This window comes from Mya arenaria, chromosome 6 (genome assembly GCF_026914265.1).
Source record: "Mya arenaria isolate MELC-2E11 chromosome 6, ASM2691426v1".
NCBI lineage: Eukaryota > Metazoa > Mollusca > Bivalvia > Myida > Myidae > Mya > Mya arenaria.
Genome location: NC_069127.1, coordinates 57,318,052 through 57,342,891, shown reverse-complemented (window position 1 = coordinate 57,342,891; position 24,840 = coordinate 57,318,052). Strand labels below are relative to the sequence as shown.

Below are 24,840 nucleotides of genomic sequence, written 5' to 3'. Positions count from 1 at the left end.
ACATTTAAAACGTTTGCAATTTATGAAACACAATATTTTCCAAACGATCAAGAAGATTTTCCAGTCGATGGGCTTTTTTCCGTTTGGAGATGCATATAATTTTGATAGAGACGTGTCTGTCACGTCAATCATAAGACCAAACAAATCCATATGAAAACAATGAATTTGTATACAAAAACCCTCCCCGACTTGTTAAGCACAACAATAGATCAATTATCGGTTGTTTGAAGATGACCTCGACGACACACGTACCAATTAACGGATTAGTGTCGACATGTCCTGTGTTTTACAACCAGTGTCCTGGACAGGCAAAATCGCTGACTTACACTGGTAAAATTAAGATTGCGCGATTTTTTTTTTCTTTTTTTTTTATGACTTTCCGGGACAATCATGCACCCTCCGTGACTCAATGACAGAGATACGATTTCCGGGATAATCCCGGACGTCCAGGACATTATCACATGTATGCCATTGATATAAAGCTGATTCTGCCTCTATAAGGGTGTGGGAATAGAGTTTGTAAGGTCTATTTGGGCACATTAGCTGCACCCCACTGAATTTAAGCTTTTCTCTCACAGATTGACAGTTTTAAAGAAAAAGGTTTTGTCTCAGAATGTTTTCAATGTCAATGTCTCCAGTCATATAAGATAACTCACAAAAAAAACAGGTCTTAATTGTTTGGAATACTGCAAACAAAATCATTTTTCTTAGATGATAGTAACGCTTTTAGCCATAAGTAATTAATTTTCGACGTAAATATGAAACACTGTGATATGATCTCTTGTCAGCAGTCTTAAATCACTGGTTTCCAGACATTAATGCCAAAATTGGCACATTCCAAAACAAAAAATAAAAAAGTTCAAACGGTCAATCTGTGTGCTGCAGAACAAGATATTAATTTAGAGCTTAAAAACTGCTTGTGTAACAATAATTAAATAGTCCATCCAGATCTGTGCAAGTCCCCTTGGTTCAGCTTGAATATTCAACGTAATCATCCCCAATGGAGACTTAAAGTGCTAGGGCTGTATTCAATAGCCTTCTAAGATTTCACTAAAGTTGTATTTTGATTGGACTGAAAAACTAACTGGCCGATGGACTGAATGGAATCTCTGAGCCGTGTCTAAGGACAAAGATAAGAACAATATTGAATATGGCCCCTGTTGTCTTGAAACCTCAGGGAAAAGCTGAAAGTTGTTTTTCTTTTCACTTTAAAGTGACTCTGTCACAAGGTCTTATAAAATAAATGATGGATCTTTTAACCTTTATGGAATACATTGGTAGCATCACGTGATAATGTTCGTCATCAAATCATGCTACAACATTACATGTTTCTAACGTTTTTCAAAATTGTGGTCTTCAAAGACAATATAAAATCAAATACCAACATTTTCTAAAGGGTTCCAGCTGTCTGTATCTTAGTTTTAACACTCTAGTTATTTGCCACACATTTTTTGTAATAAGTGCATTTTACAAACTATGAAATAGTTACCCTTTAACATTTCACATATCATTTACACCTAGTAATTCAAATTCTTTCTTTGATTACAGTCTTTATTACCTTTCTAATTCTGCTATTGACAAACGATTTCATTTTTTTCTTTCAGATTCGTCTACTTACAGCTGTTTATCACACCCCATTCATCATCGTTCATTCTTGACAACAAGGCAGAAGACTCTAAAGAACTAGATGACTTAAATGTGGTCCCCGAAGTTGTCTCCCTTTTAATGGCAATCGTCTACTCTACTGCACCAACGCTTCTTTACATAGCTCTCAATGTTATCAACAATCCACTACGGCAGCTGTTTTCCCTCAATGTTATGGTGAGGGGAATATTCAACTTGACAATAATATTATAGTTATTTTCCCAGAAGACAAATATTTTTATTTTTTTTGCAAAGTCTAAAAGCGTGATTTTACTCGCGAATCATATTAGGCAAGCATCATCCCTTCTGAAGTTCTCTATAATCATTTCCCATTAAAGGGACTGGGCACTAAATGATACAATGGCAAGAAAAAAACAAAAGTGTTTAAAACGACCATAAAATTAATATAGTTGTGAAGTTGTGTACAATGCTTATAATCTTAATAACTGATGTATCCCATTGCTAACAACACATGTATCTTGTGAAGTTTTTGTGCATTTTGCAAGTTAAAAAAATTACTGGGTCTGTCTACCACATAAATTTCAGTTAAGGGCTTCTTAAAGTCTGGAACCTCAATCTGTACGGACCCGGCAACAACCCCCCCCCCCCAAAAAAAAAAATGCCCCCCCCCCCCCCCCCCTAAAAAAAATAAGATAGACCTGTTCAAAAGTCCGATAAGATAGAAATGTCACACATTTTCTCGACGTGTATTCTGCCAATATCTTTTCGCGATGTGGCATTTCGTAAGTGGGCTCTAGAGCCATCATAGCCAATTTAGATAGTCATTGATACAAGTTTAATTCAAATGAGATCCTCATTGACTTCTGCGGCGGTTTAACAAGAATGACTCGATCGTAATTTACTTCAGCCGGCGGGAAGAGGTTAGACGACAAAAAGTGAAACAGTATTATGATTTATTTGCTGAATGCTTTTACAGTGGGTCAATATTCAACTGATTATCTTAAAAGTAATATATATATCTAGATTTATAATCAGGGCTTCAAGCTATAAATTTGATATCGACGATGAATATTTCATTACTGCGAATTAAAATAAAGTAAGCTGGGCGCTCAGCTCTCAGACTTTGTAGTTAATCAAGCCTGTCGCTGTTGATATCCGCTATATGACTAGGCTAATTAATTCGGATTTTTAATGCTTTCGTGGATTAACAATGACATTTGCATTTATCTTTAAACCGTTATAAACCAGCAATGCTACTGTATTATACTTTTAATTTAACAGTTTGGTAATCAACAAACGGATATGTCATGTAATGATCGACGACAACATAGCATATTGCCATGTGAAAATATGGACCGATTTTAACACTCAATCAAGATAGCTGCAAGCACATTATTAACACATAGTTTGTTTAATTGTGTCTTCTGCGACCTACCAATACACGTGATATGACCAATTGCAAGCGTCTGCTAATTAACAGAAAGGCTATAGCGTGTTCAGCGTAGCGGAAAAAGCAGCTGGTCTCATTGGTCTGATGGTAACTAGGACACTTTTATTGGGGGTAATTTTGAATGTGTGAATGACCCAACAATGTTTGTGTATTACAATTTTTACTGACTTAGTCGTTTTGGACTGAAATTATAAAAAAAATGAGAACATTTTGGACCGATTTTTTTACACTTTTTGAAACTAAAATCGGTCTGGCTTGGTCAAAATCAGTCCAGACCGGCAAATTGCCGGTTTTTAGAAGCCCTGCAGTATATGTATCTGTACTAATCACGTGGCTTTTCACATGCTATAGACTGGGAAACCATTATTCGCTATTTTTAAAAGGGTCAACTCAGTTGAGCCAGCAACAAGAAATCATGTAAAGTGATGTATTATCAGCCTCATACTAGCTGGTGTGGACAAGTCTAGTCTTGTTTTGATGAAATACAGTATTTGCCAATTTTGGAACCATCTGGTGTCTAGTCCCTTTAAGAAGACAATGTAGTTTCAAATGAATGATAATACCAATGAAATAAAAACATTTTCAACACAACATATTTATGTCCACTATGTTTGTCGACTATAAGAGCACCGTATATGACTGGATATTAGACGCATTTTATCCCCTAAGATTTCGATGTAAAAAAATGTCTGCATCTTATAACCAGTAACAAGCTTTTGAACTTTTTTTCTGAGGTCGATTTCAGGCTGAGAGTTTGTTTAGATTTATGTAGAAAGGGATGTTACTCGCGTCATATCAAATGAGTGTATACGGGTTAAAACGGCAGTTGAAGATCGGGATACGGTATATCGTAAGATGTTTATAATTTTAAAAAATATTGTATGATTAAAATTATTCAATATTAATTTGAATAAAACAATATTTAAACATGCATATAAAAAAGGAAAGTTGGGCACTGTCAAAATATTTTTTGTCAGTTGTACGATAAGGTGTGAAAAATTCGCACTGCCTTTAGACCTGTTTAACATACCAATACTACAAACTGATGCGATAATGGTCGTGTTTTTTCGCACTTTTCCATGTTCTTTATTCTTTTCTGTAGGTATTGACATTTTGAGAACAAATCCGTACAATATAAAAAAATTGCATAACTTCACTTTTCATTCTCGACAGGTTATCGTTTACCATATATACTGTCAGAAAGAAATCTTACAAATAGTCATAAAAGGTACTTTTCAGTGCCATCCAGAAACAAATTGTCACACTAAGTACTTTTCAGTGCCTATCCTAACATGAAACGAATAAAAATGAAACATATTTTGCATTATCATTGTATGGTTTTAAAGATAACCATTGCTATTTTCACGAATTTTTTTTTTTACGTCACTGTCAACAAACATAGTGGGCAAAATTGGCAGACGATTTTGACATATTTTCTATGCGTCCTTTAACCCAAAACATAGATTAAAAGTTTTTTCTCAGATATTTCATGGATTTTTGTGCCTGCGTCTAATACCCCCTATCGTCTTATACCCAGTTATTTACGGTAAGGTCAATAAATGGTGATCCTTTTATCAAACATTAAAATTGGTACTATTTTTGGTTCAATAATGAAGGGTGCTCACATCAGGCGACCAATTCAGTTAACGGGGTTTCTGGTTTTGAGCCTTGTCTTTTACTCACATATTATTTATTTTAATTATATTTACATGATATATATTCTAGTTTTATATATTCCAGCTACAACTTGTGTTTATTTCGGCTCTCAGCGTGTTTCTGTCTTCACTGATGAGTCTGCGAGCAGTGTTTGAGTTCACAGGTAGGTGTGTTGATATCTGAGAGGTTGCAAAACGCTTCTTGTATGTAGGTTAGTATGTTACATATAACTTACTTAAGATGGAGATTGTATGAATTTTAAGTGTTAAAGCCCATATTGAGAGCACATGTTAAATATGATCCATAGCCAACAGATCTGAGTATATGCATATATGTAAAGTGAGTTTTATATTATCAAATGTGAACATGGATCTGTCTAGTTATTAAAAGTACCAAAAACACACGAAAGACATCTTAGTGAGTCTGCACAGCATTTCTTAAAAGAACTCTATGTCCAATTAATTTCAAGCAGTGAATGCGAAAAGGTTCTAAGTGACATTAAATAAAAAAGCAGATAGGACCTTTTCGCTTTCACCCCTCAAATTGCAACTTTCACTTGTATGCAGTGTTTTAAAACCTGTCTGTTGATTATAAAGATTATGGTAAAACGAATTGGAAGATGCACCTTTTTGAAATTAAACATATAAGTGCTTGTTTCCATGTAAAAGCTGAACTCTCACAGATATACCGTTTTTACAACTTTTTTAATTTTTTGTCTTGGAAAGAGCAAATTTTTGCGTAAATATCTACAAACCAATGATAAAAGCTTGGTGACAAAAGATCAGAATGCAAATTTTCATATTTCCGTTCGAAAATTAATGTTTTTATGGCTTAAACCATTACTAACAGTTGAAGAAAAATGCATAAAACATCAAATTTTGAAAGGAAATCTAAAAATCTGCAATCTAATTTTTTGTCAGCAGTCTTATATAACTGGTTTTCATGCATTTTTGCAAAAATTGGCTCGTTCCAAGACAAAAATTAAAAAAGTTGTCGAAAACGTTCAATCTATGAGAGCACAGCTTTAACAACTAGAATTTTTATTAATTACATAAAATATATCTAACCATTCCTTGAAATAAGATGTTGTCAAATTTGCTGCATTTATATTTTAGGCTGGCCCTATGTGTATGTCGTAAGGGGTCGCTGGGTGGCTGGGGCAGTGTGTACCCTCTTTGTCTACCCAGTCTTGACACAGTTTCAACTCACCTCCCACTTCCTGCCCTGGCTCCCAGCAGGCATTGCCATATATGGAGTGTACGGTGCCCTGCTCAGTGATAAGAAATTCAAGGTGAATACAAATATGGATTTTGTCAAATAATTTTATTGATTTTTGAAAATATATATAAAATGTACTTCAGTCATGATATTTTTAATCTGGAACCATGAAAATTGTTCACTAGAACTACCTTTTCATTGCAACACTATTTGTTATGAAAGTTCTATGACAGATTGCAGGCAATTACATATGCATTCAAAATGTATCCAAGACATCGACCCAGTAGCTAAAAGATGCACTCTTACTCCCAAATAAGATTTTTCACAATTAATAATATTGTTTTAATATTCCTAAAAGGATGAATACTTGTCAAAAACAATGGTTCTTATGAAGGATACAGAGTTTAATTAGACTATTGAAGATCACAGTAAATATCTAAGCATTCACAAATTATTTAATATTTGTGCGTTTTCAGCTATTAGATACATGGTTAAAATCTTGTTATCAGTAATTAATATTTTCCCTAAATGCATTATTTAGTAAATAGTTAAATGTTTATCACTCAAAGTTTATGTTTGTTATACATGTGTATGTATTGATTTTGAATAAGAGTGTCACTTTAACCTTTACAATGCATTTTCATCGTGTGTTACATGTATTCAGTTGTGAGTGTACCTTCTGACTTTCCCGTTACAGGGCACGTCCCTGATACTTCTGCCCTTACCCTGCCTGCTGTTCGGATACTGGATGACGTGGCTACCATGGAAGATCGTGTATCCTTTATTGTAGGTCAAAAACTACTACTTTAGGTCATAGTTACTAAACTAAGTGTGGAATCTTTCCCATGTTGATACCGCTGACAAACAAAGGTTGAGGGAGTATAATGGAGTCACCTTGTGGTCCGTCGGTTGGTTGGTTTGTTGGTCCGTTGTAATTTTCCTTCTTCGGAGCATTTTTTTTTTGAATTTACTTAATGAATATATTTAAACTTCATACAATGATGAAGCAAAATGAGAAGATGTGCAGTGTACAAGAAACATAACTCTATTGCAACTAGTTACAGAGTTATTGCCCTTTGTTAGTTTTTCTTGTCTGAATCATAACATGAAAACTACTGAATGTAATTTGTTTGAACGTCATACAATGTTAAAGTACAATGAGAGAAAGTGCAGTGAACAAGAGCCATAACTATTTCCGCTAATTACAGAGTAATTGCCGTTTGTTAGTTTTCATGTCTTGAGCATAACTTAAAACTAATGGATGGAATAAAATTAAACTTCGTACAATGTTAAAGCACAATGAAAGGAAGTGCAGTAGACATGAACCATAACTGTTACTACAGCATTGTCAATTTTCGGTGGAATTTCTAAATATTTCATACAAGGGCGGCGTTTGGGGGCATTAATGGCATTCAGCGATAGCTCTAGTTAAGTATACTGACCATATTCACCAGTACTAAAAATGAACCTTTCTCAGTTTTAGTTTTTAGCTCGACTATTCGAAGAATAAGGAGAGCTGTACTACTCACCCAAGTGTCGGTGTCGGCGTCACCCCTTGGTTAAGGTTTTGCGTGCAAGCACACATAGGTTAATATCTCAGCAACTACTTGAGGTATTGCATTGGGACTTTATACAATGCCATGGTACTCAACCATCCAACCTACTTAATTAACCAAGTTAGATAACTCTAGTTTGCATTTAATGCAAATAATAGGCCTTTATTAATTGACTTAGAAATTCTGGTTAAGGTTTTGCGTGCAAGCACACATAGGTTAATATCTCAGCAACTGCTTGAGGTATTGCATTGAGACTTGATACAATGGTACTTAACCATCCAACCTACTTAATTAACCTAGTTAGATAACTCTAGTTTGCATTTAATGCAAATAGTTGCCCTTTATTATTCGACTTAGAAATTCTGATTAAGGTTTTGCGTGTAAGCCCACATAGGTTAATATCTCAGCAACTACTTGAGGTATTGCATTGAGACTTTATACAATGGTACTCAACCATCCAACCTAATAAATTAATCAAGTTAAATAACTCTAGTTTGCATTTAATGCAAAATAATTGCCCTTTATTATTAGACTTAGAAATTCTGTTTACGGTTTTGCATGTAACCACTTTTAAGTCAATACCTCAGCGAATACATGTATTGCATTGAAACTTTACACACAGGCTCCCAACCATTTAACCTTCTTATTTAATCAAGTAAGATAACTCTATCTTTCATATTTCATCTTTCGCCAAAACTTTTCAATCCTTACACTAATAGTCGAGCGCGCTGTCTCTGTGACAGCTCTTGTTATACCTTCAGTATATCCTTGGTCACACTCTACCATTTTATATCTTAAAACTTTCGCCTAGGTCACACTCCACCATCTTAACAGCTTTACAGAATCTAACAAAGTATTAAACAAAAAATTTGATGTCTTTTCCTTAACCATATACAGATTTAACATGCTGTTTGGTCTCGACATCCAGATCTTGTATTCTCTACTGTTAGCAAACTGTGTGCTATGTTTTCTGAGTGTTTATACAGCTTCATATGGCTCAGATAACCTCTTTAGTGCATTGGTCACACTTGAGTGTGTAGGTGAGTATTCTAAGATCTGTTAGTTTATACTTGCGGCCAACTGTGTGCTTTGTTTACTAACCGTGTGGCTTTATGCTGCACAGAACCCTTCGTAAGTGTGTTAGTCATACACGAGTGTGCAGTTGAGTATTATTTTCAAGATTGTTTTTATCATAACCATCTGCATAGTCTTCAAAGATGGCAATGTTTTAAAAACTCTGTTACTTACTAGTAGGCTTAAATTTATCTGAAATTCTGTCCTTTGATAAACTTATAAGAACAGAAACAGGATTTAGTGCCAAGTTGGTGGCAATAAGCTATGTTAATTTATTAACATTTAACATCACAGAAATTTTGCTTTAAATCTAATTGAAAATTAAAAATTAAATAAATATTTTGAGTAGAAAAAATATATAAAAATAAAACCTTACTTGAGACAGTTTTTTGCTCAATCTTTATCAAGCTGAATATAATCAATTAATTTATTTTAGTGTTCACTATGTGTGAAGTAATGCTTTACAAGGAGAACCTATATTCCCAGTCATTCCTGGTCATGACGGCTGTCACCTTACTCTACACACTGCATAGGTAAGGCATTCACACCTTTCTCTGCAAATACAATTTGTTTTTCTTGGAATAAAACTCGAGTTGCATAAAAGTGATTCATTTTAAGCAGTTAAAAAAAAGGAGAAAATAACGCATTTTAACAATTTCTCTGCAAAAACTGTGTTTGCATGGGAAAAAACTAGAAAATAATTACCAGGCGTCAGATTTCAACGGAATTAATGGCTCCAGGGACCAAGAAAGAATAAATAAAAAATACTTTTAATTAAAAAGTCAAGAGCGCCCTCAAAAGGACTTCTCAAAAGCCAGTTTAGCTTCTGCAGCAGAGGGCTTTATCCTCTTTGACCTCCATTGGCGGCCTAGAGTGAAAAAAAAACCATCACCGATATGCTTTCAGCTCATAGATGCCAGTTGAATAACATCACTGTTTGAGGAAAAATTAGGAGATATTTTATGAGTTCCAATTTCAAAGTGTACCATCTTTTCGGTGATTTGGGTGAATAAACAATCAAAATCAGCCCATTATTAATACAAGGATTGCATTTAAATGATATTATAGCGAATTCAATATATGCCGAGGACATTATTGAGGGAAATAGTTGAATTAAATATTTTGTAAATTTGTTATCTCCCTTGGTTCTTTCACACTGTTTACATAGGCTCAAAAATGTTGTTTCAGGTTACATGTAGTCGGTCGCATGGGAAGTTGGACGTACACGCTAAGCTCAGCAGTACATCTGTGTAAGGTCTTGGTAGTCATCATCTACAGCGTAATCGGCCAAGATGACACACTGACAGCATACAGAGTGATAACTCTGTTCTTTTTGGCTATTGCTTTGATAAGGGTGGTCTCCCTTGAAGAGAAATTGGATAGAACCGTGAAGGAGGTATTTTATTGTGTTTATTATGAATGTAAAGAGTTTTAGCTTGTGTGTGAGGGTTGAAAATATTAAAGTGACACTCTAATTCAAAATCAATACATTCTCATCTATAACAAGCATAAATTTTGAGTGATTAACCTTTAACTACTTACTAGACAATGCATTTATGGAAAATATTTATTACTTTTAACAAGATTGTAACCAAGTATTTAATAGCTGAAAACTCAAAAATATTAAATGATTGGTGAGTGCTAAAAGAATTACTGTAATCTACTATCGTCTCATAAGGTAGAAATACTGTGTTTTCTGCACCTTTCTTTCGGTATCCTTTATAAGAAGCATTGTTTTCGACAAGTATTCATCCTTTTTGGTATATTAAAACAATTGTATTAATTGTGGTAAATCTTATTTGGGAATAAGAGTGCATCTTTAAAAAGTCTGTCTCCTATCAGGTGTTGTCATAAGATTGCAAGGTTGATTACTCTGACTTTAACTATTTTTTACTTTTGCCCGCGCTTTATCAGACAAAAAGTAACAGTAGGGTTTTTAAAATGATGAGATAGGAACCTCGATGTTTGTTCCACAAGGCTATTTTCTGTTTATCTTTCTACCAACAGTGGATTTCACATTTGTTTTTGTTGTTCAGTTTATAAAGGTCTGCCCGCGCCCTAGTGGCTGCATTATGGCCTTACCCCGTCACATCCACAAGTGTGACTGAAACATATTTTTGATGCCAAAGGGGGAATTTTGTTCCCACCATTTTGTGGGATATTTGCCAAATGAGTAACTTTGAACCCCAAATGCTGCGGGCCCTACGATGAATGACATCTAAAGTGGTCCCACAGCTTTGACTATTGGATATGGTTTTATTTCTTTGGTCTTAACTTGTTGTAATTTAGAAATTGGATAGCACGCGTGTCTTAAAAATCTTTACTATTGTAAGTTTGGTATTTTTTTAAAGGACGAGCAAGACTCGCGTACAGTTCATTGGCAAGAAAATGTTATGAGAGCAGGAAGTTTTATCCAGTCTGCATACATATATAATTATGTGAACTGACCTCTTTTACATTTGGTTCAGTGTTAATGTATTTATATCTCTTCTGTTGTAGGTTGTTTACCTGATGTTGGGTCTGTGTGTTGCTGTGGTGATGAATAGTCCACTTCTACGTCTGCTGTGTATCTATGTTTTATGGGAGGAGCCAACTGTCACTGACACTCTTGGTATAAATTCATGAGCTAGTCTTTTATACTATGAAATAATTTATATTCGTTGGCATGGTTTTCCGAAAATTTACACTTTCGTGGGTACTTGAATTTGTGGTTTTTCATATTTGAAAAAAAAAATCCAAAACTGTGATCGTCCTAAATCGTCCACACGCTGGGCATAATCTCCACGCGCTGGGCGCATGATTTCCGTCTTCTGCGTCACACTCGCTAAAGTTTTCCGACATGCCAATTAGTGCATATACCTATGTCAATTATCAATTTAATTTGAAGTTAAGGTCATAAAAAAGATGCACCCTGATCAAAGATATAGATAGGCGAAGCCATTGAATGCCAATTAAAATTTTGCAAACTGTTAAATCAACGAGAAGGTGCATAATTTGAGTAAACAATCAATGTGATGATTGTGATCGATTAAATATTTCATGTCCCTCGAACATTAACAATTTCACTGTATGATGAAATATGAGTTGTTCTTCCTGATTAGCTTTTTCCCCCCGTTATTACCATTTTCAGTGTGTCATAGCTGTAAGAAAAATTTAGTGTTGGTCATAAGATGTGCCTTTGATATAATGATGGAAAATGGCCTCTGCAGTGCTCTTGTTCATCTTAAAATGATTATTATGCCCCTCTTCGAAGAAGAGGGGTATATTGCTTTGCACAGGCATGTCGGTATGTCGGTCGGTCGGTCGGTCGGTCCGTCCGTCCGTCGGTAGACCAAAGCTTGTCCTAGTGATAACTCAACAATGCCTGCACCCATGGCCCTCAAACTTGACATGGAGGTTGGGTCTGACCAGTAGATGACCCCTATTGTTTTGGGGGGTCATCAGGCCAAAGGTCAAGGTCACAGTGACCTTTAATGGTAAAATAATTTTAAAGCTTGTCCGAGTGATAACTCAACAATGCCTGCACCCATGGCCCTCAAACTTGACTTGGAGGTTGGGCCTGACCAGTAGCTGACCCCTATTGTTTTTGGGCTCATCGGGTCAAAGGTCAAGTTCACAGTGACCTTGAATGGTAAAAAGTTGTCCGAGTGATAACTCAACAATGCTGGCACCCATGGCCCTCAAACTTGACTTGGAGGTTTGGCCTGACCAGTAGCTGACCCCTATTGTTTTTGGGGCTCATCGGGTCAAAGGTCAAGGTCACAGTGACCTTGAATGGTAAAAAGTTGTCCGAGTGATAACTCAACAATGCTGGCACCCATGGCCCTCATAATTGAATTGGAGGTTGGTCCTGACCAGTAGATGACCCCTATTGTTTTGGGGGGTCATCGGCCAAAGGTCAAGGTCACAGTGACCTTGAATGGTAAAAGGTTGTCCAAGATATAATTCGACAATGCCTGCACCCATGGCCCTCATAATTGAATTGGAGGTTGGGCCTGACCAGTACATGACCCCTTTTGTTTTTGGGGGTCATCTGGCCAAAGGTCAAGGTCACAGTCACCTTGAATGGTAAAAGGTTGTCCGAGTGATAACTCGACAATGCCTGCACCCATGGCCCTCAAACTTGACTTGGAGAATTGGCCTGACCAGGAGATGACACCTATGTTTTTTGGGGGTCATCTGGCCAAAGGTCAAGGTCACAGTGACCTGGAATGGTAAAAGGTTGTCCGAGTGATAACTCAACAATGCCTGCACCCATGGCCCTCAAACTTGACTTGGAGGTTGGGCCTGGCCAGAAGATGGTCCCTATTGATTTTAGGGGTCATTGGGCTAAAGGTCAAGGTCACAGTGACCTGGAATGGTAAAAGGTTATCCGAGTGATAACTCGACAATGCCTGCACCCATGGCCCTCAAACTTGACTTGGAGGTTGGGCCTGGCCAGAAGATGGTCCCTATTGATTTTAGGGGTCATTGGGCCAAAAGTCAAGGTCACAGTGACCTTGAATGATAAAAGGTTGTCCGAGTGATAACTCAACAATGCCTGCACCCATGGCCCTCAAACTTGACATGGAGGTTGGGCCTGACCAGTAGATGACCCCTATTGATTTTCGGGGTCAAAGGTCAAGGTCACAGTGACCTTGAAAGCGAACTCGACAATTCCTGCACGTATGGTCATCAAACTTGACATGAAGGTTGGGCCTGCCCAGTAGATGACCCCTATCGACTTTGGGGGTCATCAGGCCAAGGTCAATGTCACAGTAACCTTTAACGCAAAAAAGTTAACAAATCTTCTCCCACTGATATCTCAACAATGCCTGAACCTATGATCATTAAACTTGACATGGATGTTAAGCCTGACCAGTAGATCACCCTTATTTATTTTAGGATTCATAGAGCCAAAGGTCAAGGTCACAGTGATCTTGAATGGTAAAAGGTTGTCCGAGTGATAACTCAACAATGCCTGAACCCATGGCCTTCAAACTTGACTTGGAGTTGCATCTGACTTGTAGATGACCCCTTATGATTTAAGGGGTCATTGGGTCAAAGGTCAAGGTCACAGTGACCTTGAATGAGAAAAACTTGTCTGTGTGATAACTTGACAATGCCTGCACCCATGGCCCTCGAACTCGACATTTAGGTTTCTGGTGACCAGCTGATGACTCTGGATTTTGAATTCATAGAGTCAAAGGTCATGGTCATAACACACTCTATCCTCACACTTTAATGGTCATAATCTTAAAACTGCCTTAACGGCAACAAATCAGCTGTCATTTCGGTCCATGCATATTTCATTCAATTGACGATATAATCCTGACAACATGGCGCTCAGGGGGGGGGGGGGCATAATGTTTGACAAACATCTCTTGTTAATTAAGTTATAACATCAAAATTAAGTTGCAAAATCAATGATATCTTCATTAAACTAATCATTAGGTTTGATAATATAATAATTGTCGATTTGTTCTCAATGTCGACAGCAATTGATAGATCATGGGTTTTAATAAAATGTTATTATTTTAATTAATGTCATAAATCACTTTCGATAAATGCTATTATTTTAATAAACGTCATATATCACTTTCGATTATATCCGATTCAATGATCGATTTTGGTAGTCCAATTTGAATTGATAATCAGTTACAAAATTTGTCAGATTAACCACACTGATTTGCAAGGTGTTATTAGAGAATGCGAACTTTCATTGTAGGGGAAACCGCAGTATCTTGCATTTGGAACTCTTTGGCCATTTTTTTTGAAAATAACCTTGGATGTATATGGACGGTAAACATACTCATGAATTGGTGATTTAATTTAGCAGTTGAACTTATGACTTAAAACTCTCTGTAATCTGGGTTACGTTTGCAAAATACACTTCACTGGCACTCAATTAAAACTCAGATTAATAAATACAAGCTAAAACACTAAATTTAATTAATGATATAATTCAATAATTTATGAACTACTTATACTGATGTACGGGCATACATCCGAGGTTGTTTTCGATAAAAATGCCTGAGGAGCTCCGGATGAGTACCTTGAGGAAAATCCATATGTCCACATTGGTGTCACCTTAATCAGCATTTTTTAGCTCGACTATTCGAAGGTGGGCTATACTACTCGCCCCAGCGTCGGCGTCCGGTTAAAGTTTTAGGGCAAGTTGGGATTTTCACTTATAAGTCCAATACCTTTTATTTAATTGAGTTAATACTTCACACAGTTGTTTCAGGGCCATCACATGATAAGGTTAGATAACTCCATATAATTCTTTACACAGATTATGGCCCCTGATTGACTAAGAAACTTAGGTTAAAGTTTTACGGCAGGTTGGGATATTTATAAATAACTTCTATACCCTTTGTTCAATTGACTTAATACTTCACACAGTTGTTCAGGACCATCACACATTGAGGGTACATAACTCCATATTATCCTTAATACAAGTTATGGCCCCTGATTGACTTAGGTTAAAGTTTTAGGGCAGGTTAAAGTTTTAGGGCAAGTTGGGATTTTCACTTAAAACTCCAATACCATTAATTCAATTGACTTAATACTTCACACAGTTGTTCAGAGCCATCACATAATGAGGTTAGTTACTCCATATTATCTTTATGCCCCCACAAAGTGGCGGCATATAGGGTTGCCCTTGTCCGTACGTACGTCTGTCTGTCTGTACGTACGTATGTCCCGAAGATTGTTTCCGATCTAATTCTTGAAAACCGTTTGTCCAATCCTCACCAAACTTTAAACACATGTTTGTGACCATAATATCTTGATCAAGTTCGATAGTCATGGAAATCGCTTTAGTCATTTAGGAGTTACGGCCCTTTTTTGCCAAAAATACTTCAAAAATATATGTTTCCAATCTAATTCTTGAAAAGTATGTGTCCAATCCTCACCAAACTTTACATACATGATTGTGACCATAATATCTTGATCAAGTTCGATAGCCATGGAAATCGCTTTTGTCATTTAGGAGTTACGGCCCTTTATTTGCAAAAAAAGACTTGAAAAATACGTCCCGAAGATTGTTTCCGATCTAATTCTTGAAAACTGTTTGTCCAATCCTCACCAAACTTTTAACACATGTTTGTGACCATAATACCTTGATCAAGTTCGATAGCCATGGAAATCGCTTTAATCATTTAGGAGTTAGGGCCCTTTATTTCCCAACAATACTTAAAAAATATCTTATCCGATCTAATTTTTGAAAAGGATTTGCCCTTGTGCAGATTATCCTGAATAATCATTATGGCTTATTTTCTGTGACAAAAAATCGAAGTGGGGGCATCCGTGTCCTATGGACACATTTCTAGTTTATACATATTATGGCCCCTGATTGACTATGGAACTTAGGTTAAAGTTTTACGGCAGGTTGGGATATTTATTAATAACTTCTATACCCTTCATTCAATTGACGTAATACTTCACACAATTGTTCAGGATCATCACCCAATGAGGTTACATAACTCGATATGCTTAATACAAGTTATGGCCCCTGATTGACTTAGGATAAAGTTTTAGGCAAGTAAAAGTTAAGGGCAAGTTGGGATTTGTAGTAAAAAGACTTCTATACCTATCATTCATTGTACTTAATAAAATTCAAAATTATTTAAGACCATCTTACAACAAGAAACATAGCTCCATTTTAACCCTAAATACAAATTATGTCCCTTGAATATATATATATATATATATTATTTTTTTTAATTTCTATTGGCAGGCACATTTTTACATTCTTAACCAGTTTTTTACCAAGGGAAAACAAGGAGGGCTATACTACTATATGGCCCTTGAATTATTTTTTTTTATTTATTTTATTTTTTATTTTTTTTTTATTTAGGCATATTTGTATATTCTTTACCACATTTTCATAATGGGAAATCAAGTTTTTTGAATGACTTGCGTCATTTTTCGGGTGATGGGAGGGCAGCATCAAAGTCACCTTATGTACTGAATAATTTCAGTTAGGTTTGACATAAATGGACCAAACTTGGTAATATTACATTGTTATTGTATTCACTTCTAAGTCAAAGCGGCGTAGTCGAGCGCGCTGTCTTACGACAGCTCTTGTTAAAGCAAGGGTCTACCAAGACAGGGAATCAAACTGAAGAAGCTGTTATAAAAATATTTTTTTCTGACCTCTGTGACATAAATTGTACCAAGAGTTCCAATGTGTACCTTTGCTGTATGACAATCTAGAACCATATTATAAATAATCTGGTATCCTTTCAGGCCTGAGTGTGTTGGTATGCGGAGTCTCTGTGGTAGTGGTTGGTTCCCTGCAAATGTCGCAGGAATACATCACTGCTGTACGACAGTTGGGAGCCGTTATGGCCAGTGTGGGAGTTCTGATATTGGTCTTACAGCCAACCATGGCTTTCTCATGGTAGGTAAATTTTGTTTCAAGTTTGAGCTCTTGTGTATTTGTCTAGATACTGTCATGCAAAAACTTAAACTTTGGAGATGACTGGGGCATCCTGCAATAACTTAAACTTTGGCCATTAGGGCTGTTTCAGAATTTCATTCTTACCCCCCAGTACATTTTTGCTTGAACAGCCCTAACTGAATTCTTGAAAGCAAAGCAAAGGATGGTACTATGGGGAGATGAACGATCTTTTGTATGGCTTGTTAAATTCACATTAAGTTAAGCTGCACTCTTTTAATAAGCAATTTTTTGCATCCTCAAGTCATATGACTAACTCCATGGCAGAGCATTGAACAAAGGGGAGCTGTTTGTAGTCATTAAGTTTTGCTTCACAAAGTCAATTAGCATTAATTTGTTTCATCCCCAAATTTCACATCCAGATTATCACACTAACAAATCATATTTAATTTCCAGGCAATGCATTGTATTGTGGGAAAATCTTGAAATGTTATCATGTTGACCACCGTGTTTCATCTGACTATTTAAATACAATAACACAGCTTTTAAACTAATCAAGCATATTGAGGAAAATAAAAATAACATTTGAATTCCAGGCAGAGCGCTGTACAATGGGGAGATGTTGGAAGCGTTGTATTAGTGGCCACTGTGTTGTTGTCAGGTTATATGAGTACGCTAAGACAACTTGCATTGGCTGCAGTGCTTGTTGGAATATGTCCGGGGATCAGACTAGCTACTCTGGTTTGTATCAGTCACTTTAACTATGGCCCCAATTTCTCGAAACTTCTTAAGCTTAACAGGCTTAAGTCGCTTATTTCAATAAGCCAAAATACATACTGAAAATGGATTTTGATAAATGAAAAATGGTTAATTCTGATAATCATATAGATTATTCCTACATAATTTCTAAAAAAATTTGAAGAAGAAAATATAACACATTTTATAGAACAACAAAAATAGTGAGATTAGCTTAATCCTGTTATAAGGGACTTAAGAAGTTTCGAGAAATTGGGGCATGGTGTAACCTCATTTGAATTATACTTAATAAGGTAATAAGGTAAGCCATATATCATTGGAATGCAAAAATGTGAAAGTGCATTTTAGATATAAGCATCAAGATTATTTTTATGTTTGATTGATATTTATTAACCATTATACTATTTTGGATGGAATATTCATTTGAATGATACCATGGTGACGCTAAAATTATATGATATATTAGAGGGAGGTCAATTAATCAGTCAATCAAATCTTTATTTCCTCCTGTATTATTAAGTTAATACAGTAGACATAGAAAAAATATTTAGCATATAAATTTATATATAGTTACATATTTAATAACTTAATGTCTTTATAAAAAAAGCTTTAGGTGAAAACTTTGAACTTTTGAAACTTTCAAATGAAACTTTACCAGTAGGAATTTTTGTAGCAATGATGGATTGATTACCTTAAAAGTTTTGTATGAATCAGATGTTATTAATTACTTTTTATTAAAGGGACTAGACACCAGATGGCTCCAAAATTGGCAAATACAGTATTTCCTTAAAACATGACTAGAATTGTTGATATTCAACTAGTATGAGGCCGATAATACATTATTTTACGTGATAAAAATAATATTTTGTCGCTGTCTTAGCTGAGTTTACCTGTTTGAAAGTAGCGAATAATAGTTTCCAGGTTTTTAGTGTGTATATTGAGCATGTGAAAGTCACGTGATTAGTACAGATACACATTTCGACTTTATTTTTAAATTAATCAGGATTTACGTGGTAGACTAACCCAATAAATTTTCAACTTAGAAAATATGCAAAACTTTGAACGATACATGTGTTGAAAGCGATATGATACAACAGAAATTAAGATTCAATGCATTGTACACAACGATATCAATCTTATGTAAGTTTTCTCTTTTTCTTTCAGTTGTATTATCTGCTGTCAAGTCCCTTTAATACATGTAGATTGAAATTATTTCATTTACAATTCGTCATAGATATTTTATAGTTAAATCAAAACATTTTGATATTATCTTTATTAATCTTTAAACATTGGTTATTGTCTTTGATAAATGTTCTCATGGTCTAGATGAAATATGAATATTTGATATTGGTATTAATTATTTTGTTCATTCTTTAACTATAAGACAAGTACAACCAACAGCGTTAGGTACCTGGTCTCAGCTTCTAAAACATGTTTCAGCTCTACGCCTACTCAGAAGAGACACCAGCGTCGGCCATGTTGTTTCGAATGATGATCTACATCCCAGCGTGCATCTGTCTCACCACTATGATGTTCATATTTGTGAAACTTGACATCGTGCAAAAACAGCTGGAGAAATGGCTTCTCTTCTTGTAGGAGTTTTGAATTAATTTAGTTGTTTTGGTGATGACAATAGCTTTAAAAATCACTCATATCTTTGAGCTCAGTTGTGATGTAAGACTATAGCTTGTAGAATCATATTCCAATCTGTTTCCTCCGGAGAAGCAAGTAATGGTGTCCATTTTGAGAGGATTCGAGAAAGTTTCCCTGGTGGGGATTAAATCCACATCCATTTGGTGAAAGTCAGACACCTACTTGTATGTCACTAGACCAGGATTCAGTTTGAAATTAACTTGACTGGAATGGGAGAATTCCTCTTCCTTGTCACTTGTCAGAGGATGTTTGTCAACATGGGGTGGTCAAAGTCGTCTGTTAGATTATGTTGCCATGTGACAAAATATAACTTTATCATTTATTAGTCAATTGATGGTTGATGAACACAGGGATGATAAAATTCCGGATTAATCCGGAATTCCGGATTTAAGGCCTCACGGATCGATTTTGAGATTAATGTAAATCCGTTGAGTTGTTTCTGGGGGGGGAGGGGTACAGGGAGCGATTCGAGCTCAGTTCGAACAATATGGGTACGAAAGGTGAGTTTTCCGGAAGTGTAAAGCCGGAAATTAACGAACCTATTTTCGTCTTGGCAATCGAGCTATATGATTGGTTAAGATAGCATCCGGTGATTACGGAAATTACCGATGGGACTAGAAGACAGTATCCGGATGGTCATATCCGGATTTGACAGAAGACGAATAAACGAGTATTGGAAAATTGGAAAATAAACGACCGCCACCTACTTCTAAAAACATCGATTCGTCGATCTTAAGGGTATATTTGCCATTTTTTTAAGAGAAATTCCGAAACGTTTTTTTTTAAGTTAATAGAAAGTAATCAGACTGAGAATGGATTTTGCGCATGTAGCATTATTTCGGACATCACGATTCGGATTGTGTCATAATAATCGATTTTTATTTTACAAATTTTATTTGGCCGATGGAAGTTTACGCTGTAAGCCGTTTCTTTATTATTCTCATAATGTTTGAAGCATTGTTCTCAATAAGAAGTGGCTGTTGACCTTTAAGGTTCAAATGAAAATTGGTTTGGTTCAAATTTAAAAAAAAAGAATAAATATTTTGTAGTAGTAATATATATTACGTAGAGGCAGTCATTATGCCCCCTTTTGAAAAAAGTGGGGTATATTGTTTTGCACATGTCGGTCGGTCTGTCTGTCTGTCGGTCGGTCGGAATACCAAATGGTTTCCGATCAATAACTTGAGAACGCTTTGACCGAGGGACCTCATACTTGGTATGTGTATTGGTCATCACCAGCAGATGAACCCTATTGATTTTGAGGTCAGTGGGTCAAAGGTCAAGGTCAGTGTGACCTTTACATGAAAAACGGTTTCCGATCAATAACTTGAGAACGCTTTGACCCAGGAACCTCATACTTGGTAGGTGTATTGGTCATGACCAGCAGATGAACCCTATTGATTTTGAGGTCAGTGGGTCAAAGGTCAAGGTCAGTGTGACCTTAACATGAAAAACGGTTTCCGATCAATAACTTGAGAACGCTTTGACCCAGGGACCTCATACTAGGTAGGCTTATTGGTCATGACCAGCAGATGAACCCTATTGATTTTGAGGTCAGTGGGTCAAAGGTCAAGGTCAGTGTGACTGTAAGCTGAAAAAAGGTTTTCTGATTGTCCATATTTTATTTAAGTGTCCAAATCCTACTAACAATTTGGCTCCCAAGGGGGCATAAATGTTTCACTAACATCTCTTGTTTTATTTTCTATTTGAGACAGTTCAACAAAACTTCTTGAGGACCCAGTTTGAGTGAAATTTAAATTCTATAGTTGTAATTTGTATTTCCAAGTATGTTTATGGTTACAAAAGTCAGGGATGAACAGACACCTCAGCCAGTGCATCCAGTTGTTCCTGTCAATGACTAACAATTCAATCCAGAGGCCATGATACTTGGATTAATGGCTGAACATGCTCCCTGGCACCACAGTAGTGTGTCTTACTTAAAACACTTGCCAAGGATACAAAAGCTCTCAGTGAATTAAAACTTCAAAGGTGTACAGCATCATACAAGATGACTTAAGGAGTGGCTAGCCATTTCAATGATGAACATGTGGAGGAGTTAATGGATTTCGGTTTTGTTTCAACTAAGACAAGTCAACAAACACAAACAATGAGAAAACTGTTGCAGCTATATTTCTGCTATAGAGAAAGAAATAGTGTTAAGACATTTGGCCTCCTTAAAAATCACAAGGGCTGATTCTGAATCAATTTTCATGGAATTTGAAAGCCTGTTTGAGAGACTTAAACTGCTGTGGGACAATCTAGTTTGTGTGCTACTGGACTCATGTAACACCATGAGGGGAAAATCTGGCTTGGGGACCAGAATATGCCAAAGTCCACCATGTCCACAACGGCTACGCTGCCAAAGCATTTAAGTCCCGTTTGGATATTACTTGGAATAATATATATATTAATTAATAACATTATATTCCCATCAAATGTGCAGAAAATGGATTTAATACTCTTTATGATACATAAAAATTGAATAAAAAACACTTTTACAATAATCATTTGCAAGCATGATAATTGATATGTTGTTCATTATTATAAATCAAACATCACACAGTGTAGACTGTTCATACACAGGCATTTGATCATAGCCAGTTGAGTTTTATGGGAAGTATAAGTAAACACTATTCTAAGGCAAAAAAGGGTATTAGAATCCCTGAAAAACTGAAAGCTTCGGGGGGCTTTGCCCCCCTTTCCCCCCACCAGGGCTTTGCCCTGGACCCATCGGTGGCCTTAAGCGGCCCCCTGAACCCCACGCAGACATTTTCAGGATTGGCAACTTGGCTCTGTTATCATCCCTGTGAACAACTAGCTTCATGTTTATTACTGTAATGAATGTCATACTCTTAATATGTTGAATAATTTCGTAAAATTTAGGCAATAATTTAAGATACCTATGATACTTTTACTTCATTTAAGTGAACTAGGATATTATTAGTATTTTTATGTTAACATATGTGAGTAATTCAGAGAATCATGCAGAATTTCAAAATTAATGAATTTAGCATTTATTTTTTTCCATGTGAATGCTCTCCAAAAAGCTCCCTAAAATGACTGAGCGTATTCATTTTCATAGAATAATGCATGCATCGATTATGTTTAATAAAAGTTATGTTGACTTTCTTTGACATGCAGGTATTCTTTTACAGATGTGGCTGCCTGGGGCTTCTCTCAGCGATGTTGCTATTTATGGATGTGGGATTCTCTGCTGAAAGTGAGGCTCTGATGTCACTTCCTGCTTGGAAACTGTTCACTGTCACCACAGCAGTTGTCAGCTTTTCTCTAAAAGTACTCAGTACAACACAGGTAATAAAGAAGTCAATCTCATTTGCCGTTTTCAGCTTGTTAGTGTTTTGAAGAAAAGAAGTCGAGGTATTGTAATAGCCATAGTGTTGTCGTCATAATGAGCAAAGCTTTTACCTTGGCGTTGGCCATATTGATTAAACAAACGTTTAAGATGTTTTCATGAAAGTTGGTTAACATGTTGCCACAGACAATATGCACCCATACAGCAATCCCTATATCTGTGGCCTAAATAATTGTTTTATTTCCCTTTTCAACTGATAAAACAACAAAACAAACTGACTTGTGCTGGTAGAAACAAAAAATTGTGCAAATTAAATTAAAGTATTTGGCCATTGGTTTGTTGCTATTTTCATGAGTTTTGGATAGAGGTGGTTGAAAATAATAGCCTAAAAAAGTTTTCTTTGGAATTGTAGATCATTTCAACTGTGAAAATTTTTAATTTTGCGATTTCTATAATAGAATATATATGAAAATAAATTTTCTTTTTGTAAAAAAAATCAAGTTTAAACTAAGAAACAGGTATATATATAGAATTTGAGAATAAAAACTTTTAATTCAGTAAGTGACTTAAACACAATTTCATAAATAAAATTCTTAATACTTTGAATGGCCATTTCCGTCAGAATTTATTTGTGTAGATGGTACAAGATTTAGTTCCCTTGCAAAAAATGTGTGTATAATTTTCATTGATGAAAATTGAAAAAAAAATACAGTTACCTCCCCTATACCATGGTAAAAATGGTGAGCAGTTTTACTTGCAATTAATTCTGTTCCTTACATTTGACCGTTAATATATTTGAGGAAATTTATCATTCGCAAATTCTAGATTGTAAGAAATATGAATATGAGTTGTCATTTGATGGAAAGTTGCTTACATTCAAATTAACCATACAGGCCATATTTCTTTAAGACTTCCTACGGGATATTGATCAGAAAATCAGGGAATTTTGCCCTCAACAAGGGGGATTTTGATCAGAAAATCGGGGAATTTTGCCCTCAACTAGGGGGATTTTGATCAGAAACAAGGGAATTTTACCCTCAACTCAGGGGGATTTTTGATCAGAAACAAGGGAATTTTGCCCTCAACTAGGGGGATTTTGATCAGAAACAAGGGAATTTGCCCTCAACAAGGGGGATTTTGATCCGAAAATCAGGGAATTTTGCCCTCAACTAGGGGGATTTTGATCAGAAACAAGGGAATTTTGCCCTCAACTAGGGGGGATTTTTGATCAGAAACAAGGGAATTTTGCCCTCAACTAGGGGGGATTTTTGATCAGAAACAAGGGAATTTTGCTCTCAACTAGGGGGATTCTCATTAATCAAAATGTTTTTAAATGAAAGTTACTGTTTTGGAGTACATAATTATGTAGTAATTTTTTGTCACTCAAAATAAAATCTAGCTGATTGTTTTCCCTGCCGCCATGGGATATTGCATGTATGTTGAAAGCATACACAAATAAAAGGGTTTTTGTAATATTCAGATTTTTGAGAAATATGACTTTCATACATACATTCAGAACATCTCGGCCATTTTCAATCGAAAACAACCTCGGATGTTTGCTTGTTCATTGATAGAAGTAGTTTGTAAAATACCAAATAATTGTAGTGTTTTACTGTGTATTTTTATTACAAAGTTTGAAATGATTGCTGATGAAGTGTATTATTGAATGAATAATTATGATTCCCAAGAGTAAAGAGTAATTGAAACTACTACGTGATCTACTTGCAGGGTAGTTAAATGTAAAGATTTCTGTCATCATAAACCATTGTAATTCTCATAGAATCTGTCAAAGATGCCATATCTACCAAAACAGCATGTACTTGAACATTAATAAAGAACATTGAGCTGTAAAGTAAAGTGATGTTCTAATGATCGATTATAATTGAAAATTGATTGGTTGGGCCTGAAATGGGCAACAATCGATTGTATATGGTTTAAAGCAATCATCTATTCAACCGGCGAGTTGTTTTTCTTATTTGGCATCGGTTTCTTTCCTCAAATTTTTATTTCATTTTGAAAACACTGACGCCAAAGTCAGCTGATTCTGAGACCAAAAATGAAAAAGCTGTGCAGCTTTATAGTAATACAATAATTCTGCATCTGTGACATAAGGAGTAAAAATTGAAAGATAAGCAAATTTGTCCATGTGCAAGAAGGCTCAACTATTTAAGGCCAA

The 24,840-nt window shown here is 35.7% G+C and overlaps 1 protein-coding gene across 2 annotated transcripts in view; it reads left to right on the top strand.

The window, feature by feature from the left end:
- The window catches only part of LOC128238855 (uncharacterized), a 45,874-nt gene that overhangs the window by 10,991 nt on the left and 10,043 nt on the right, over nt 1-24,840 (top strand). For both annotated transcript variants that reach the window (XM_052955141.1, XM_052955140.1), the window contains exons 8-19: nt 1,605-1,821; nt 4,796-4,874; nt 5,827-6,002; nt 6,627-6,703; nt 8,383-8,525; nt 8,996-9,092; nt 9,748-9,955; nt 11,059-11,170; nt 16,792-16,945; nt 17,539-17,683; nt 19,139-19,290; nt 22,507-22,663. In XM_052955141.1, the coding sequence (XP_052811101.1) occupies nt 1,605-1,821; nt 4,796-4,874; nt 5,827-6,002; nt 6,627-6,703; nt 8,383-8,525; nt 8,996-9,092; nt 9,748-9,955; nt 11,059-11,170; nt 16,792-16,945; nt 17,539-17,683; nt 19,139-19,290; nt 22,507-22,663 (1,717 nt within the window). The remainder of the gene's footprint in view (nt 1-1,604; nt 1,822-4,795; nt 4,875-5,826; nt 6,003-6,626; nt 6,704-8,382; nt 8,526-8,995; nt 9,093-9,747; nt 9,956-11,058; nt 11,171-16,791; nt 16,946-17,538; nt 17,684-19,138; nt 19,291-22,506; nt 22,664-24,840) is intronic.